Source organism: Berghia stephanieae, chromosome 7 (assembly GCF_034508935.2).
Source record: "Berghia stephanieae isolate SIO BIC M18660-M18661 chromosome 7, UCSD_Bste_1.3, whole genome shotgun sequence".
NCBI classification, from domain to species: Eukaryota; Metazoa; Mollusca; class Gastropoda; order Nudibranchia; family Aeolidiidae; genus Berghia; species Berghia stephanieae.
In genome coordinates, this window is record NC_088366.1 from 65,825,757 (window position 1) to 65,846,106 (window position 20,350).

At 33.5% G+C, this 20,350-nt stretch overlaps 2 protein-coding genes across 2 annotated transcripts; one reads left to right on the forward strand and one right to left on the reverse strand.

Annotated features, from left to right (window-relative positions):
* Nucleotides 1-526: 526 nt before the first annotated feature.
* On the reverse strand, nt 527-13,765 carry LOC144977667 (uncharacterized). The gene is made up of 13 exons (XM_078923105.1): nt 13,598-13,765; nt 12,522-12,690; nt 11,919-12,074; nt 9,347-9,485; nt 8,215-8,317; nt 7,577-7,672; nt 7,271-7,364; nt 6,325-6,402; nt 5,579-5,670; nt 4,862-4,961; nt 4,157-4,225; nt 3,581-3,675; nt 527-2,308 (listed from the first exon to the last, which is right to left on the reverse strand). The coding sequence occupies exons 1-13, from the start codon at nt 13,738-13,740 to the stop codon at nt 2,203-2,205; spliced, it is 1,440 nt and encodes a 479-aa protein (XP_078779231.1). The 5' UTR covers nt 13,741-13,765; the 3' UTR covers nt 527-2,202.
* A 286-nt stretch (nt 13,766-14,051) lies between these two features.
* On the forward strand, nt 14,052-18,064 carry LOC144976297 (guanine nucleotide exchange factor MSS4-like). Its single transcript, XM_078920490.1, has 3 exons — nt 14,052-14,328; nt 17,113-17,232; nt 17,814-18,064. Exons 1-3 carry the CDS (start codon nt 14,149-14,151, stop codon nt 17,931-17,933), a joined length of 420 nt encoding a protein of 139 aa, XP_078776616.1. The 5' UTR covers nt 14,052-14,148; the 3' UTR covers nt 17,934-18,064.
* Nucleotides 18,065-20,350: the final 2,286 nt, after the last annotated feature.

Consider the following 20,350-nt stretch of genomic DNA (forward strand, 5'->3'; position numbering starts at 1 on the left):
CTGGTAGGGAAACAGCCAAATTTATAGTTTTAGTTTTGGTAGATTATATTTTTTTCCTTCTATTACTTAGGGGGCAGCGTATGGTCTTTGCTTCGTACCCAAAAGGTACCGAGTTCGACTACCCGCCTTGTTGTTTGACTTGAGCAAGTCACCTCGCCCTAGCTCACTTTGCGGCGCTGCACTGCAGCTGATGCTTGGGTTACTCCATTCTTCCCTTGGAATAGATCCTAAAGACAAATTTCCCTTTGGGGATGAATAAAGGGAATTTTATTTTATTTTTATTTTTAAATAGGCCTCGCTCATGGAATTTTCTATTCCCTATTTGAACCAGTCCTCTCCGACTTTGTCTAACTTTTTCTTCGATGCTTTTAACTTCAGATCTACAGCTTCTCCTCTAAAATGTAATAAACAAAAATGAATACAACAACTTGAAAAAAGAACAAAATACCGAACACGGAACGTTTCGGGCTCTAAACCCGTCTTCAGTCAACAACAATAAACAATAAAGACATTACTAAATGGCTAATTTACTGTTGGGCATTTTAAAATTTATTAAACCAAAACATCTCAAATTGCAATGCACATAAAAGTGTAGAAAAAATAATTGTTACATTGAAACAAAACAAAGTAAAACGTATCATATTTATATATACATAAAATTGACCACATTCCCTTGTACCCTCTTTATGTTTGTAAACAGTAATTTTTAAAAATAGTAATTTTATATTATATTAATATATTTAGATGAGAACACAGTTTTATGATCAGTGATACAATAAAACAAACAAATAATTATAAATGCGTGTCACTGTTTCAGCAGAACTGACACATAAATATAAAAGGCTATGTATTCATTGCAAGATTATATTATACACGAAGCACACTGGTATAGTGTTGTTAGTTTGAGAACAAGGTAAGTCAGATAAATTACTGAATATAAATAAAATAATATCACAACTTTTTTATATATTAAATTAGTAGAAAATCAAGATTTTAAAAATGTTTCAATGTCGATAGGAAAAGAAAAATATTTGAAAGGAGAAATTAGGAATGGCTTCAAATTAAAAGCAAATGATTGACAGACATACTTTGGCTTCTTTTTTTTTTCATAAGTGAGAAAATCATTGTTTCAGTTTTAATTGAAATATAAATATAACAAAGCTGTATATTTGGCTGTATTATAATATATGGCGCACCCTTTTATGAGGTGGTTTCTAGATCATGTAAGTCAAATAAATAACTTAATATAATATCACAATTTTTTTAGAGTAATAAATTAGAATATTAGATTTTTTAATGTTTCAGTTTTGACGAGAGAAAAAAATGTTTGAACGAAGATGTCAAGATGGCGTCAAAATAAAAGTGATTAGTGAATGAGTGGCATAGGTAACGGCAGTAACAGCAGATGTTTTCATTTCTTTTTCATACATTCTGAGTTTGAAAATAGGATGACCTAGATTTTCTCTGATTACTTGATAACGTTTATTTTTTTGTCAAGGTTCATATTTTTTACATCCATTAACACTACATTTTAAAAACTTTGTCTTGCTTTTTTTGTTTTTTTTTGTTTGTTTATCATATTGAAATCAAATAAAAAATCGAAGAAAAAAAAAGTATAATTTTTGCATATATTCCAGACCTGCCAATTACTACTATTATGAAAAATTCGTAGAATTTATGAACTGAACTTGATGAGCATCTCAAAGTCATTAAAACTTATTGAAAATTAAAATTGATGCCAGACTACATAATTCTAATGATTTTGAAGGGTTCCAATTGCCTTGTGCGTATTTCACGCCTACCTCATTTGCATAAGCACTGAAGGTCGGCTAGACACTTTTTAAGAATACGACCTGAAGGACGAATAGACACTCCGGATTTTTAAAGCTAATTATAGCGAGGACAATTTTTATTTCCTAAAAATTACGAATTTTAAAAAGTTTTCTAGTAGGTAAGCCTGATATAAGCCAAAGTCAAGTCAGATAACTTGTCTTGGAAAGTTGTGTTACTCTATTATTGTTATTTGTTTGTATCTTAGTGAAATGAAAGTTGCCTCTCCTGATTCCCAGGGCTTTTTATTTATCTGCAGGAATTATAAAGGCAGCCAATAAGAGTAACAGGAAGTGGATTTATTCTTTAATCACAACAACAGACAATAAATTCAATTCATTTTGATTTATTATCTCCCTAAGTCACCCTCCATCATAAACCAAACGCTTGAGCCCCTTCATTGTCTGTATCAGAATCGACCTCCACACAGTTGACCTCTATTCGGTCGCTAAGTCCACTCTCCTCCAAATGTTTTTTCCTGAAAATCGTCATAGTTATAAAAGTAAGTGTCAACTGAGAAAAAAAGAGAAGTAAAAGAAATCATCCAGAGCTGAAAAGCCCATAGAACCAGTTTAAGTGATACTAGGCTGCTAGAAGCTGTGGACTGTAAAAAGTTATAAACAAAAATGAATAGAACAGCTTCAAAAAAAGAACAAAATACCAAACACAGAACGTTTCGGGCTCAAAACCTTCTTCAGCCAAAGCGGTTATATTCATTTTTGTTTATTACTTTTTATAGAACCAGTTTATCCTGTTGTACAGCAACAATTGCTTGTTTTCATTTAGATAGGTGGTTATCTATCAACCTAGTTTCAAGTACATTCTATTAATAAATCAATTTTGGACATTGCTGTGGCCTTTAATATCATTATAATTATATAATATATTACTTAAAATGTGAGCATTTATATAGCCCAATACCCACTAAACATGCTCAGTCAAAGTCAAAGCGCTTTACAAGGGGTCCCTAGTAAATGGCAACGCTTAACATATAGAATGAGACATGACGTCTGTTATATATATCTTTTTTTTCCGGCAGAGACTACACTGTTAACGAGCATGTACTCATTTTACACCTGAGTATGGTGAGAGAATGTGAGTAAACAGCCTTTTTCAAGGACTCAATGCACCATTCAGAGCAGGACTCGAACCCTGGACCTTCCAGTCTGGAGGCGATTGTCATATCACAAGATCACATAGTCGCACATGTATTTAAATCAACTCACTCAATTACTAATTACATTTTTCAGAGACAAATTAAATGCATGCTATTAAAATAACTTTTTAATTTTAACATGGTACGTATTTGAATAAAATTATGTTTCTGCCAATATTCTTTTAGACTGAGTAACTCAGTATCTTTTTTATTCAATTAAGAAAAATAACAAAAATCTCTTTGCGTGTGAAATAAGAGCTTTACCAACTGAGTTATTGGAAATCCCTATATAACTGTAAAAAAAAAAAATGCATGATGTCACCACATAGAAACTCAATTCTTTGAACCAATACATGAATTCGAATGAGGGGGAAGAATGGAGGGGGGGGGGATAAATCTTAGGAGGGTTTACTAAATTGTTGATGTGATTTTTATAAATCTCACTCTCTTTATCAACTAAATTAATCAAATATTCAGCTAAATGTTAATACACTTGTAAAGGGTCTCACTTAAGCAACTTGTTATTTTCAAACATTAAAGAGAAAAAGGCCTGTATCTCTCATATAATTATCTCCTCAATTGTATTTCACTCACCAAGTCACTGGGAAATAGTCACCGATATCATCCATATGTCTACGTCCAGTTTTCATTTCATTGACAACCCATTTCATGAAGGAAATGCCTAATTTCTGGATAAAAGAAGAGGAAAAAATATTGTATTAAAATGATAATAATGATGATGATTATAATAACAAAAAGACCACTCGCACTTGATAGTATATTAATACAGTTGTAGTCACTACCAACATGTTGGGGACCATATTTCTTTTCTTTTGTACTCATCTGATCAGTGAGTTATCAAAACATGTCATTCTTGGATTAAATTGTTAACAATTATAATAAAACGAGTTGCTGGGTGGTTTTAAATTGAAAGAACTCAATCAACAGTAACAAACCTATATATATATATATATATATAAAAGAGGAAAAAAAAACAACTGATATTTTATTAAACTGAGTATTAGACTACTGATTTTGAAATTATGGACAGCTCCAATTTTGCTGTTTAGAAGTCGTGCATTCATAAAAATTGCTTCTGTTCCTGACAAATATAAAGGACTAAAAAATGAGTAATTCCAATCTCCTAAAACTAAACTCATGACCACGTACTGTCCATTGCTGTGTTGCTTCACCACTCAATCCAAGCCACTTTTGAATGTCTAAAATTCTTTTCTCAATCTGTCAAGAGAAGGGAAGTGGTTTGGGGGGGGGGGGGGGGGGGGGGGGGGGGGGGGGAGGCAATAATATTATAGAAAAATGTATGCTAGGAGAGTACAGATATAAGGATTTTTACATCATTTTCTAGGCAGGAGAGCCACGAAACCATATGAAGCTAAAGTTTATCCCAGCTTCTGCAGCTTTAAATGGGATTCTCGTCCACTGCTAAACTTCTTTATCTTAGCAGCAAACAGCACCCCTCGGTCACTAGTTAAAATAAAATAGTCCTTCGGAGCCATTAGGCCTATGGAGCCGGAGTTTATCCCAGTTTCTATAGCGTGAAATGGACAATAGCAATTGCTTGCTATCCTTTGGATAGGACGCTAGTCTATCGCAAAGTACTTTCTACCAGGTCTAAGAGACCCAGCTACCCATTCACTGCAGGGTAGACATGATGGTCAGAAAACCAAACCTCGACTGCACTGGGATCGATCTCAGTCCCTTTGTGTATGAAGCGAGTGCTCTACCAACTGAGCTATTGGGACCCTCAGTCACTAGATAAATTAGAAGTTATTTGGACATAACTAATATCTAAAGGGATCAAAAAAATGTTTTCAACAAATCTTATTATAGAGGAGAGAAAAAAATCAAACTTACTTGTGAGATGGACTTTGTGAGAGAGTATGTATCCTTGTTCTTTGTCAAATTCCTGAGTCCATGTCGTGCCTTTTCTCTTAAGGCTCTGCACAGAATGTACCTTGAAGGGAAAGAAAGATGAATGAATGGGCGTAGGATAAAGCAATTCTGACTTTTTGAAAAAATGTTATCAAGAACGGATGATAACGAGTTCTAAGATAAATCTGATTCCATAGCTCTTATAACTCCGTACATTTGACTTGAGCTTAAATAAGCGTGGGGGCAGCGTGGCTCAGAGGTACGGTCTTTGCTTCGTACCCGAAAGGTACCGAGTTCGAATCACCCGCTACTGCGCTGTGTGGCCTTAAACAAGTCACCTTGCCCTAGCTTAATTTGCGGCTCTGCACTGCGGCTGATGCTTGGGTTTTTCCAGTCTTCCCTTGGTAAAGACGCAAGAGACATATTTCCCCTCTGAGATGAAAAAAGGGAATTTTATTATTTTAATTTTTATTACTATCAAATAAGGTGATAAAGTTACCTATTTAACCAGAAAAGTAAAATTTCTATTCATTAACGCCAATTTTTGATAGCATGTTTGAGCATGTTTAAACGGTATTGCACTATATAAAAGCTCAAATTATGAGCTATTGCATTTAAAGAATAAGCCCTATATTCAGCCTTAAATGAGAACAGGAAATAGCAACATTCTGAATCAGGACTGTACAATGTGATTCTTACCAAACAGTCTTTTTCTTCAACAAGCCCATGACTTGTCCATCTTTGTCCAGGAAATAGAACACTTCACCTTCATACTGGTAGCCTTTTCGTACCTGGTCATAGGAAAAAAATACAAACATTGTTTCTGACTATCGTTTATATTTGTAAATCTAGTGGTGTCACAGCATTAGTCGAATTGTTAGACAATTGTATATAGTCTGCTAATCCTACTCATCTGGCAAATAATGGAAATAAAATTGATAGACCATCCCCCCCCCCCCCCCCCCAAAACAAACACACACGCACACTTTATCAGCAAATATTAACCAAGGAACAAAATTTATACTCTATTATCACCGCTTAATCACAATGCACTTCAAATAATTTCTATTAATAACATGTAATCTCACAAAAATCATATACTTGTAAAAATAAATAAATAATTATAAAAATGAAAATGATTTTTTTTTAACTGGAAAAAAAAAAAACACACATATTTTGCATTACAAAATTTAATTATAAAGGTTTTTAACAGATCTCAGAGAAAATATATAATTCGTTGATAAAAAAAAATACATCTTGAAAGGTTCGTAGCATGAGAGAGATTAATTAATACTTTCATTTTGGACAACTTTCGTTGGTAATCTGCTGATCTGTACCTAATATTGACTACCTATTGGAAGATTTATATGAGTAAAATCTTAAAAAGCAAAACTAACATAAGAAGAACAATTATTTGTAAAACATCGATAGATGATGAAACTTACTGTTTTCATTCTGTTTTCCACATCTTTTACTGGAATTTTCTCATACTGAATTGTAGTCAGCCCTAAAGCTCGTGCAATCTGATTGGATAAAAAATAAAAAATGATAAAAATTGGTTCATTAACAACGGTTTTAAAAGTTTCAAAGGTTTTAGCTGAGACTTCATGAATGAACAAATTAAATAAATAGGATTCGGATTCTCACACTCACACTACCAGAGATAATGTAAACGTTGCTGCTTGAAGGTCAAGGAAATAAATGACAACAGTCAAAAAGGAATGGAAGCTTCAATTTAATTAACAAAGACAGATAATGTGGAAGTTTCGGGTTTCTCCTTTGTCAACAAAATATGGTGAATTATTTACTGAGATAGCTCAGCATTTAAAATAAAAATCTGAAAAGTGCGTATTTAACAATGTCAGACAAAGCAAAAATCAGAAAGAAAAATACGAAAGAAAATCATCCCAAAAATCAGCCTGCCAAATGAGGCTTTTTTTTTTTTTAAAGTATTTTTCTCACCCTCTTGACTCTCTTTGTTTAAACAACACGTTTTAAGATTTTTATTTTCAGCCAGTGCCTACTCCCTTACATGTCACTCGGCATTTAACGTTGTCCTTACCAACTATTTTTAGGATTTTTCCCGAAATGTCATACCTACCCAAAACAAAATTTTATTTTTTCACTCAAACCCAAAAACAATAAATACATACTATACATAATAATTTTGTACAGCAAAACACATTTAACAAAACAGCATTAAATTCCTATGAATATCACAAATATCTTTCTTACAATTTTTTGACGTACAATACAATTTTGAAGAAGATAAATGTTTATTGTATTGTAACAAATGTGACAATTTTCTTATAGTTGGTAAGGAGAAGGTAAATTAAAACTGATCATTCAAATGGTGATGCGTGAATAACAAATAAACTCGTCTATCTTTACCTCAATACCAATATGTGGTGGGACTGTACACAACTGCTCATCCAAACTGGGCTCCAATTCTGTGAAGGTCCAGGTGATAAACTGCATCGATGGTCTGGTGATGGATATAAATATTAAAACAACTCGTTGTGAGGAATTCAGGCAAATAAACCAAAAGTTTCAGTGGACGGACTTCCTGATTAATAATGAGAAACTACGGATTCTCTCATTTAAAAAAAAACTGTATAAATATTTATTGTTTTTAAATTTAAAAAAAAAAGAAAAGAAATGAATAACAACAACAAAAACAATAAACAAAAAACATACTTCTCTAAATAAGACAGATCTTCTACATGCTGATGTTCAGGTGACAGGATCTCAAATATACCAGTCATTCTGGTAGCTGCCATAAACTTTAGTAGCCTGAAAAAGAAGAAAAAAAAAAACTTGAGCATTCATATAGCGCAATATCCACCGCACATACTCAAAACGCTTCACAAAGGGTCCCTGCTGAACAGCATCACTTAACATGTAGGACAACAAATGTCAGCAGTTAGTAATATTATAATTGTTACAGTATCTCAGGCATGAAAACACTCTATACAAATGTACGCAATTCTAAAAATAAATAAAGAGAAGATTTATATTCTTGTGAGGACAAGGTTCATAGAAAAGAAACCATTATTTGAGCCTATTTTTGGAAGGAATGGACGATATTCATAATTTATTATTAGGCTTAAAAAATCACACAAAAAAAGTAACTGGTCTTTCTAATCATATCTATGACTCATTCCAGGACCAAATAAATGAAACAAATGCCAAAAGCAATTGATTTACATGCAAACACCCTGTCATTCAAAGCCTCTGGATAGATTCATTGTTTGTTTGTTTGTTTTTTCATCCAGTTCTTAGAGAAATATGTTCCCTTGTTAATATTTGAAAATATAATTATGGTCGATACTCACAAAAGCCGTTTGCTTTCATCCATGCTGTCTAGACTGTCTACAACAGCATGTGCAATTTCCGTGGCGATGCGAAATCTGTCCCCTCTATAATGGTGTATATCATCTACAACAACAACAACAAAAAACAACAAAAATATGGAGAGAGATTATATAATTACAATATATGTACACAGAAAGGAATGTCCTATAATATCTTATATGGTACTTAAATGGACAAATATATCAAAGAAAAGGAATTATTTTTTTTTAAGTTTACCAAAAAAAAAAATAATAATAATAATAAAAATAAGTAAAGACACATTATTTGATGCATAATGTGTCATAAAATAAAAAGTCTTTAAAAACAAACAAACAAACAAACAAAAAAGTAAAATGACATAATGATAATACTCTGGGGTTTGAAGATAAAATTAATGAGTGAAATGGATTGCCAGAAAAGAAAAAAAAAAAAGAAGGAAATATCAAAAATTAGTTGCCTTAAATTGCAAACGGACCGCTGGTGACTCAGTGGTACGGTGTCTTGCCTTGAAATAAAGTCAAGAGACGTTTAGCATTATAAGTGATTTGGAGAGTGACATTTATTTCAAAAGTCTATCTCCATCATTGTACTTGGGTAAATCACTTCATACACTATATCCAATCTACTATGATGATTGAGTGCCTGATTATAGTTAATAGGCAGTATCGGATATTGTTGGAATGCTAACTAAAAAGGATGCGTAACAGGCAATTTGTACTGACAGAAAAGGAAATATGATTTCTTTTGTCCTGCTGGGAGAATAAATGAAGTATTGTTACACAGTTTATGATGCTAGAGACATAAAAAAAAAGCATCACATTCATCATTTGTCTTCAAATGCGTCATCAAACAAAATAATAAAACAACCCCCCCCCCCATAAAATAACACATAAATATGTCAATTAAATTCAAATTGTCGAGTACTTTGCTGAACGGGGCACATTGTTCTCTATTGTTAACAAAGTTTTTCAAATTTTAATCATTATGTAAAAAGTTTTGTTGGATTAATACACATCTTCCATTATGATCACCATTTTCATTAAAAAATAGGACAAAACATTGAGAAAAGAAAGTTTCTATTTTATAATAATAATAATTCTTCATCAATGGTACCTTTATTCCTGAATAACAAGTGGACATTTTTGGATCCGGCACACATGATCAAATTCCCGTCAATTTCGATACAACTCAGATGAGCGGCTTCTCCATTTGCTTTTCTTGTCGCTATTATTTGGGACGCGTCATCTAAAGCCTTTTTGTTATTTTATTTTGTTTTCAGTAGAGAAGGCCAACAAAAAGCATGACGTATGTGGAAAGAAGATTTATTGAGTTGATTAACTGGAGAATCATGAATAATTTATTTTGCCATGTTAGAAACTTAAAATCCATGTAGTAGCTTATTTTCTAAATCTTTTTTTTTTTTAAAGGGGGTAAAGAGTATTATGACATCTCAAAAAAAATGGAAAATGGTTCTATAGAAATTCTTGTTTTATTATTGTTTTTTCAACTTTGAAAATCCCTCAAATTTCAAGATGCTTCTTTTTATTGTGATTTTAAACTCAAACTTCTTCATCTAGTCCATTTCAAAATAATACCAAGTGGACATGATGGGTCACAAAAATATTTTCTGATAAGATTATTTTCTCATGCCACCCCAAATGTGTTGAATTCACTTCCATTAGATGTAAGGAATAAGATATTTTCATCTGAGACGACATTAAAAAACTACCTTAAACCACACCTGATGAATTCTTCTTTGTCCTAATAATGTTATGAATAGAACCGTGTGCATAAAAACAGTCCATATCTGATTTGTGTACTTGATAAGTGTAGCATGTATAATCCCCCCTCCAACCCCCCCCCCCCCCCCCTTGTCAATGTGCGCTAGAGCTGTGACAATGCTGAATTGGCGCTATATAAATATATTATTATCATTATTTTCAATTCATCGGACGTTGTATGGACACATAAATGGTTGGCAGCAAAGGCACTCAAAGAAAACATATCCATAACAATAACCGGAATCGATATGTCCGCAGCCTTTGATACGATCGACAGAGGAAAACTTTTGGAGATATTAACAGACATAGTTGACGAAGACGAGCTCCGAATAATCCGATTTCTCCTCAGCAACACAAAGATACAACCAAGGATATACGGGGCCACAAAACAAACGCAGTTCAAAAGTAACATCGGGACCCCAAGGAGATAGTCTGAGCCCGATTCTGTTCACAATATACTTAGAACACGCTCTGAAAGAAGTTCGAAAAGTCATTCCAAAACCAACGACTCATATTGAGAATGCAATCCCTAGAGAAATCGCCTATGCAGATGATGTCGATTTTATTAGATCAACACCAGCAAATATAGACATCATACAAAATACCCTCATGAAATATAACCTCCAAGTCAATGCCAATAAAACCGAATTTACAACAATATCGAGGAACAAAGAGGAATGGAAAAGAACAAAGAAAGTCGGCTCACTAATTGGAGACACCGAGGATGTACAAAGAAGAAAACAGCTATCAAACGCCGCACTCAGTAAACTCACCAATGTATGGATTAGAGGTGACAAAATAAAGAGAAAAACCAAACTGAAACTGTACCGTGCTCTTGTAAAACCGGTACTTCTGTATAACTGCGGCACTTGGGCGTTGACAAAATCCGAAGAAGAACATCTGGATGCCTTCCATCGCACACAGCTAAGAAGGGTACTGGACATCAAATACCCAAAAAAGATCTCAAATGAATCACTCTATAAGATCACAAAAGAAAGACCAATCTCCCTTGACATTTTACAACAACGATGGCAACTTTTCGGTCACATACTACGCAGGGACAAAAACATACCAGCTAACCAAGCCATGTCGGGATACTTCCAAAAACACGGGAACCTTTTCAGAGGAAGACCGATCACAACACTCCCTGTGATCCTAAACAAAAACCTCACAACACTTGGACAAAGCATTAGTCTGATAACGGCAGGGGACCTTGAAAATCTGAGAACCCTAGCAGAGGACCGGCAATATTGGAGACACCTCACACAGGAAATACTGGAAACAGCCAAGGCGACCCGATCTTTCGGTCGAGACGCGAAAGGCATCTAAGTCAAGTAAGTCAAGTCATTAATAAAGGCTGAGAGTTGTGTTTCTCGGTTTAATATGAAATCGAGGGCTGTGTAATTTATATAAACTTTTTTTTTTCATTCTTCTAAAAGTAAAAGACATTAAACAATATAAAATACTAACAAAAAAGTGAAAATGGAAAGGCTTCGTATGGGAACAAAACAGACAATGGACGTTTCGGGTACAAACCCTTCGTCAGCACATCAATACACAAATAAACGGGGAAAACAAATAAAATATAATGAAAAATAACTTGTATCGTCTGTACTCAATGGTGGTTGCAGTATGAATGAAATGTTAGCGTGGCGTGGGTAGAGGATAGGGTGCCCCAGGGGGGTGATCTAATTGATAAGCAAAGGTCAGCGTCAGGGAACAGAACTTTCCAGACTATAATGGAAGATAAAAGACATATTGGTAGTAGTAGTAGTAGTAGTTAAAAAATATATACAATAAAAAAACACAAATACAATATATAAACAATATATAGCTATTTTACCTAACAAAAAGTAACTACGAGTGTTCATAAGAGCACTGTAAGTAAATTCTGAGAAAATCACCTTTGTAAAATATCGTTTCCACGTATGATTATCTCCCTTATCTCTGTCGTCATCATCACCCAAACCACCGGTGAACTTTTTAAGGCCATACAAAATACACCTGACCCCTTTGTGTTTTCCATGAGTGATATTCAAAAAGGTATTTCCTCTTGCTACCTAAGAGAGACAGAAATACAAATATGAAGGAAATTAATAAAAAATATTATCAATCAGAGTAAGATAGTATCAGAATGTATGCGGTAATAAATTTTAAAAATACTAAAAGACAAAGCATAATTTAAAAAAAAGAAAAGAAAAAATAAACATTTAAAAATAGATAAATAATTCATTTTTAAAAAATCTAGTATTAAGTAAGATAAAATAATTTCACTTCTACTCTGAAATTAAAAAAAAAAAAGCAACAAAAACCAAAAAAAACACACTTTAAAAAAGAGGAAGAAAACCCAAATTTTTTTTTAAAAATAAATTAATTAAATTAACTAGGAAAAAAACAAAAACACACACACACACACACATACACACACACACACACACACACACACATACACACAAAAGAAAAATCCCAAATCCAAAGACAAATAGGTTTGATACACTGTCCCTCACCTTTTCACGAACACTTTTGTGCTCGTCATAGATTGCGTCATCAGGCCCACCCTTGCTGAACACTTTCACATCAATGAGTTCTCCAGAGCAATGTTTGGGAAGAATGAAATCTGGAACGCTTTCCGTGACAAGCTTCAAATAGTTCAGTCTGGTTGCCCATTCTATGAATCTAAAAAAAACATTATACAGTTAAATTGTGATGTGTGTGCGTGCGAGTGTTTGTGTTTGTGTACGTATGTGTGTGTACGCATGTGTGTGTTCATTTTTTCAGTAGAATGGGGTTTGGATTTTTTTAAAAATTAAATTCTTGTCACATATTTTGTTATGCTTTGAAGCCGTTATATTCATTCTTTTCTCCAATGTTAATTCTCAAAAATAAAACTATACGACTGAAATCGACTCAAAAGGGTGAGATTGCTTATTGCATTATTGTAATATTTATCATTCTAGCTCAAAATAATTAACAAGAGGCCTATGGTTCAATTTCCATTGAAGCAACAATTCTTTAAGATTTTCATTTTGGCCTATGTGATGGGATAGAATACAATTTGAGAGGAAGAAAAGGAGAAAGTGAGATGAGAACTCTGTGAATTTGTAAGAACTGAATATTATCATGGCAAAAATATGTGCTTATGGGTGGTCTTCTTTAACAACAACAACAACGACGACGACGATGATGATAATGATAATAATGATAATAATAATGATGATGATGATGATGATAATAATAATAATAATAAAAGACATGAATTATATGAAAGATTTCAACATTTTTTAATAATTGATAATTGAATGAAAGTTTTGTGTTCCTTTTCACACAACACAAACCAGTCAGTAAAAAGAATTTTAAGAAAACATGAGCTGAGTGAGAAATTGGGTTAAACTAAAGATAAGCACCAACCATGAACTACATAGTCCTTTAGCTCAAATCAAATAGGCCGAAGACGAAAACCCTTTGATTTTGAACATTTAAACTAACAATGAAATGAACACGGAAACAAGAGTTGCACAACACGAATGTCATAGCATAGGTAGGTACCACCCTTTCAGATACTAATAAATGTGCTAATCTTTACCCTTCAGCTTTCCGAATTTCATCTGTATCACAGAATTTAACCTTTAATTTTCCAAGAAAAGTATTGACTTCATCGGAGACCGCTGGGTTAACATGTTTTACTACTTCAGAAAAATCGAAAGTATCGCTGATGGAGGACGCCATTGTTAAACAAATTGTAGTTGCAAGAGCTCTTATCCAGAAAGAGTTAAGAAAGTTCAATTGACTTTTAGTAAAAATTTAGAATGAATGAAGAAACAGTTCAATTGTAACATAATGAGTTAAATGTTGAATATATTTCGAAATAGATAACCAATAATCACAATAAAATGGGATACCAAAACAGATTTTATTGTTTAACAAAAATTTACATGCATTGCGCAAATCACAGACACCATAGATAAAACTTTATGCCAATTACCAACCCGGCATTTCCTTGGCTAAGTTTTTAGTTTTTAGTTTTTCAATGGCGTCCTCCTCAGACTGACTGAGGAGTAAAGAAACCGTAGCCAAAGTTACCGTAGTATTTTATACACTCGTCTGTCGTATCAAATTTGTTTACCATAGTTTCAAATGGCACAAAATGCAAATCAAGACGGGGATGGTGGTGAACCCACTCTCCTCAAACGATTGTCATCATCCGAGTTACTTTGTTTGTCAGAGGAAGATGGAAAGAATAAAACCCGAATAATTTGTAAACGATGTCCAAGTATTGTACTAACCCCTCTCCAAGCTACCCTAGTCAAAAAAGAGGTTTGAGCTTACTGATATTATAAGTTGGTCTTCACTTTTCTTTTTTATATCATTTAATACATGCCAATGACAAGATGAACGTACAGTACAGTGAAAAACAATGTCTCTCAAGTAGAAGTAGAGAAATATTCACCTTCTACTTCTAAATGCCCAATGACCCAATGCCATGGCCATGATTCAGATTTATTGTAAATGTCCCACCCCCTTTTTTTCTTTTTATTTACCTTCTTTAAAATGTTACAAATTATAATATTCATCCGGCCTCCGCTCTTTCTTTTTATTGTTAAATGGTTTTTATTTTTTAAAATAATTTTTTGAAACAAAACAAATCCAGGGGAAAACAATGAGGAGAGTAAACGGAAAGAAAGGAATATATATTATATCATATTAGAAACAGAGCAAATAGAGGTAATGAAGTAGAAATTAGATAAATTTTAAAAAATGAAAGAATAAAATAGATTGATAGATAATAATGAATTTACAATTATGAATAAGAGCATCAAGTGGCAGGACAGACTCACCACCACCGCAATGCTAGAGAGCACGATCTCCCTCAGTATGCAGCTCATACTCTGCCAGCAGCTCATACTCTGCCAGCAGCATTTGCAATGGCTTATCAAGTACACAGGATGGACATTTATGGTGAGCTAGCTTCTGGATGTCGACCATCCAGCTCTGCATTTCTATGATGTCTGCAAACGAGTCATGAAATTGTAAGGCATCAACTCAAACACATGGGAATCACTTGCTGACAACCGCAGTGGCTGGAGATATGTGGTGAGGGAGGGAGTCAAGAGAGGTGAGGAGAGGAGAGCAAGGAGGAAAGAGGCAGCAGTACCAAGCACTAAACACACAGTCAAACTATGTGTGCAGCAACTGCGGTAGAGACTGCCATGCAAGGATTGGGCTGCTGAAGAGACTAAAAACACACAGGACGCAAATCACCGTTTCTTGAGACAGAAGGATGCCTACACAAACAGAGAAGAAGAAAAACACATCTTTCTCAGAAATATAGCAGAAGAACATAAAAAGAAAAATAAATTTAATTAAAAACCCTTGCTCAGACACAATTATTTAGAAAGGGAGAGGAGAAGAAAAAAAAACAAACAATAGAAAATTATTATTTTTTAAAAGAACAACGGAACAAATAATAATAGAAATTAATAAATTAAACGAGAATCTGAAAAAAATCTAATAAAAATTCATTTAATTTTAATATTCTTGTCTCAAAACAGTACAATATGAAAATTTAATTTTAACAAAATTTGACGAAAAAAAACCAACAAAACTAGCTGACTTGGAGCAAAAGAATAGCTGATAGGATTGGAAATGTGGTCTAACCCACTCGACTTTATATCTACAAAGACTTCTGCATGACTTAAAAGTTCGTATTTGTGATGGATTATTTTCCACCAGTTGGGGGTAGAAATTTTGTTTCATTGTTTTGAGTGTTATTTTCATCTCTGATTCAGGTATCTATGTTATTGCATTTAGTTTTCTGCAAGTGCAGTGCAGGTTCAGATTTTTAAACCAAAACTGTAGAGGAAACTTGATTGGAAAATATTTTTTAAATTAAGAATTGATATGTGAGTGAGCAATGTAGGTACAGAAAACTGATTTTTCAAACCCAACAATGCTCAATTTAGTCACTTTTGCTTAAAAGAGTTTGCAATTCTGAGCATTTTGATACCAATATCATACATGTATCTCAATTTTTAAGGAAGATATGGTCATTTGAAAATTTGACAATTTCGTCGTCGCGACACCCTGCTTCAGCACCCAACTTCGGGGCTTCGTATTTAAAAAAGTATCGGGCTCACAATGACAAAATTTCAACTGCTTAGAGTCTCAAGGAAATTAAACAACTCCAATTTTTTTCAGAACTCTAGCTCTTTATTTAATTACATTTTAAGCGCCACGAAAACGCAAAAAATGCATATTTCCCATAAATCGCCAAGGGAGACAAAAAATGTGTCCGTCGAGGCAGCCTCTGGTCGGCACGCCATTTTGCTCTCACTGACTGGGCTGTGCAACTCGTGTTTATTTACCAAAGTTAAATGCTGGGCGAATGCGGGCGATACTTATAATCGGTACGGCATCTCCATATTTTAAGAGAAAAATGGATGAGCTTTCCAGTAATGTAAAAATAGTCTGCTGAAATTTTGTGGAAATAAGTTTAATCTTCCTTTTTTGAGAAATTTTAAAAATAAAATCGCTTCCCTAAATAAACCAACAGTTATTTGGCATCGATCGAAACGTCAAGATCTTGTGCACATTTTAAACCAATTACTGATCCGATACCACCCATGGCCCGAATTCCCCAAGCTCTTCAAGATGACCGATCGCGAAAAGTTCGTTTTTTCCATCAGCGGGCGAGCCGATTAGTGACTTGTTTCAAAACCCACTTAAATTATCTTTTTAAAAAAGCAGATAAATCATTTAGACACCATTTTAAAGGGATTTGAATAAGCTTTCGATTGATATAAATTTTATCCTTGTCATTTTGATATTTAATGGAATACAACGAAGTAAAATTTATGTAAAACACATCGAAAATTGTCCGCCAGAGCGCATTAGCGGCAGTTTGCCGTACATACTAACATCCATGTTTCAGTTAAATATTATTTTAAAGTAAGGATTCATATATCAAGGTGGGAAATCATGTATTCAGGTCAAGAGAGTTTATTTTATTTGTTTTCTGTGCCATATTTGATCATGTATATAACATAATTGAATTGTAACAATGGATGTTGAAGTATTTTGCATCTCTTCAATATATTTCAGTTCTTCCTACCAAATATGTACCAAAAAAATGAAGCCCAGCCTATGCAGGGGACGACATTGATAGACTACTGGCTAGTCACAGATATGATGGCGTTTGAAAATGTGGGATTTACGAAAACGGTACGTATTTGGAGAAGTTCTGTAGTGTGTATCACTGTATGAAACGGATGGCGTTTTTTCTTGTATTTTTCTTTCTTGCTTTGCCTGGCACCTTTCATAAACTTATTTAATTACTGTCTGATCAGAAAATACCTCGACTCCATTTGGAACTGATACCAGTCCCTTTTTGTGTAAGGAGAGCATTTTATAAGCTGAGCTGTCACTATCAGGACCACCATTTATGAGTATAATTAACCCTCTACAGGCATATGATTCGACTCTTAGCATAGCATGCATGATATCCTGCTGAATTTGAATTTGACATCTATTGAACGTTATGTCGTATTGGAAATATTCATTATAATCATAAGGTCCAATTTATTATGTGATTTATTATTATTATTATTTTCTCTCAAAAAAAGTTTCAAATTTATGTTTTTCTTTCCTCTTATCAATTCCATGACTGTATTCAAGGAGCCTAATTTGCCTCTTTTCTAATTTTAGCTTAGTCCTTGAAAAAGTTATAAATAAAATGTATGGTTTCACTATCATTTAAAAAAAATTTTTTTTGGATAAAAGATGACATTTTTATTCCAATCCAGGTTGACGACATCAAGTATCTTATATGTGCTGACTGTGAGGTCGGGCCCATCGGTTGGCATAGTATACACGACAAGACTGCGTATTTCATTGCTGTGGATCGGGTGAAGCACGACGGATAACTTTAGCTGCTGTGTGGAGATGTGGTATGAGTTTGAACATCTTGATGCTATACATACATAGTGTTCTAGTGTAAAGTACTATCTTATTGTCTTTGTTACCTATGATGATGTTATGATTTGATTTGATTTGATTTGAGGGTAAATACTTTTGCTATGTCATCTTTGTAATGATTGATGTTATTATTATTGTTATCTTTGTTATCCTTTTATCATCTTTTATTGTTATTTTTATTAATATTATTGCTATTGTTATTATTATTATTATTATTATTATTATTATTATTATTATTATTATTATTATTATTATTATTATTATTATTATTATTATTATTATTAAGACATTTTATTATCATAATCATGTCATATCTTTCCACATCAGGACTAGAGCGTCATATTGTATTTTTGTATTGATAAAATTGTGAAATGCTTTTTGAAAAACAAATCATGTTGATACCTGTCGCAATCAACTCTTACTTAAAAAGCAATCAACCAATTTATTTTGATGATATATGCATATTGTTTCTATTGACTTTGGTAATGATGATGATTTGTTATCGTGTCATTTAATTGTTTATTTATTTATTAAAATGAATTTTGTCCATTTCTAGCGTTGAGGGAACAAAAACAATAACGTTTGTCGTAAATGTAATTATTTTCATCTTAGTAATTTTTTATTTTTTTTAATGATTGGATGTTGATATCTTGTTTTTGTTGATCGGTCGATTGTGATTTCTTTTATATTTGTACGAGTATTTTTTTATATTGAGTATGGAATATCTCCTGAACATGTGAGTTGTTTTGCTCTTTTGTTTTTTGTTTTTTTTAGACTTTTGTCTGTGTGATAGAGAAGGGGGGGGGGGGGGGGGGGGGGTTGATTGTTGGGTTTTTGTTTTTTTTTTCAAACTGGGATGCATCAGGATTCATTTTCCAGTGTTATGAATGAATTTATCAAAGCTGACTAGGTGCACATTAAATAGACCAGCGATGTGATCTTTTCTCTTACACTCTACATCCTCATCATTATTGTTATTCCATTTTTTAGGTCACTTCTAATGTGGATCTGTTTTTTTTTTAATATATGAATAACACATGATCCCTGTCCCCAACCGTGTTCTGATATATGCTCATGCAAGATTTTATCTATGATAAGACTTTGTGTGACAGGGTGTCACTCACAGAGGTTAAGTGTTATTTATGTGTAAAAAAAAAGGGACACAACAAAAGATTTCCTTCTATTTGCAATCTAAAGTTTTTCATATTTTTGACCATAGAAAGCAGGATAGATAAGTCGGATGAAATCGTTATTTGCCTTTGAAATGTTATACAAATTAGGCCATACTGCTCATTCATAATTTTTCAATTTATTTTTAAACGTGTTTTCATTCATTTCTTGGTTTTGTGATATTTAACGTGTGCAGTACAGTCACGTCTCTGTAATCTGGAAACTTATTTAAACCAAAAAAGCAAATAAGGGAGTTCTGTCTGGCTGCTTGGGAAGAAACAAGGGTCCACTTTGAAGAAGGAGAAGAACTGTGTAATCCAAATATGTTTAATTTCTGATGTGAATATAATATGGATACTTGAATTAAGGGGGTCCGTTGGTAGCTCAGTTGGTAGGGCACTCGCTTCAAACATAAAGGGACCAAAATCGATCTCGGGTGCAGTCGAGGATTTTTCTGACCGCCCTGTCCATCCAGCAGTGATTGGGTAGCTGGGTCTGTTCGATCTGGCAGAAAAGTACTTTGCGATAAACTAGCGTCCTATTTAAAGGGTAGCATGCAATTTCTATTGTCCGTTTCACGATTTAGAAACGAGGATAAACGCCAGATCCATGGGTCTCATGGCTCTGAAGAACTACTTTACATTTAATATAAAAGATGGACAGAGTAGGATGTGAAGTGTCTGTCTCAACAGAGCTGGAATCTATCTCCAGAGTACAATCCGTTTTGCAATCAACTTGATGTTGGTTAAGACAAAATATGACCGGGATGATTTGGGTTGGATTTGAACTGGTTGTCTGCGGAGCGAGATGATGTGATGTGCTAATGGTGAGATGTTATCATTTTATTCTTGAAAGTACAGTTCATACCAGTCAGATTATATTGGCATTTACAGATTTGTTGGGGACGAATTCATTCTCCAGATACAGGTTTTTCAAGCAAAATTCTGAAAAATATTAACACTCAAGGATAAGCATCCGACTAAGTTTTAATGTGATAATTCGAATGGACAAGGATGGGAATCTTTCTTTTCAGTAGAATATTTTATTTTTCTTTGAATTATGATTTTTTTCTCAATCGGTATACATCTTATTTTTTTAAAAATTTTTTGTCTGTGGAAGGTCAGGCGGTAACATGCTGCTTACGATTCTAGAACCTTGGCCAATTTCTTGAAACTGAACAGATTACTCAGACGTG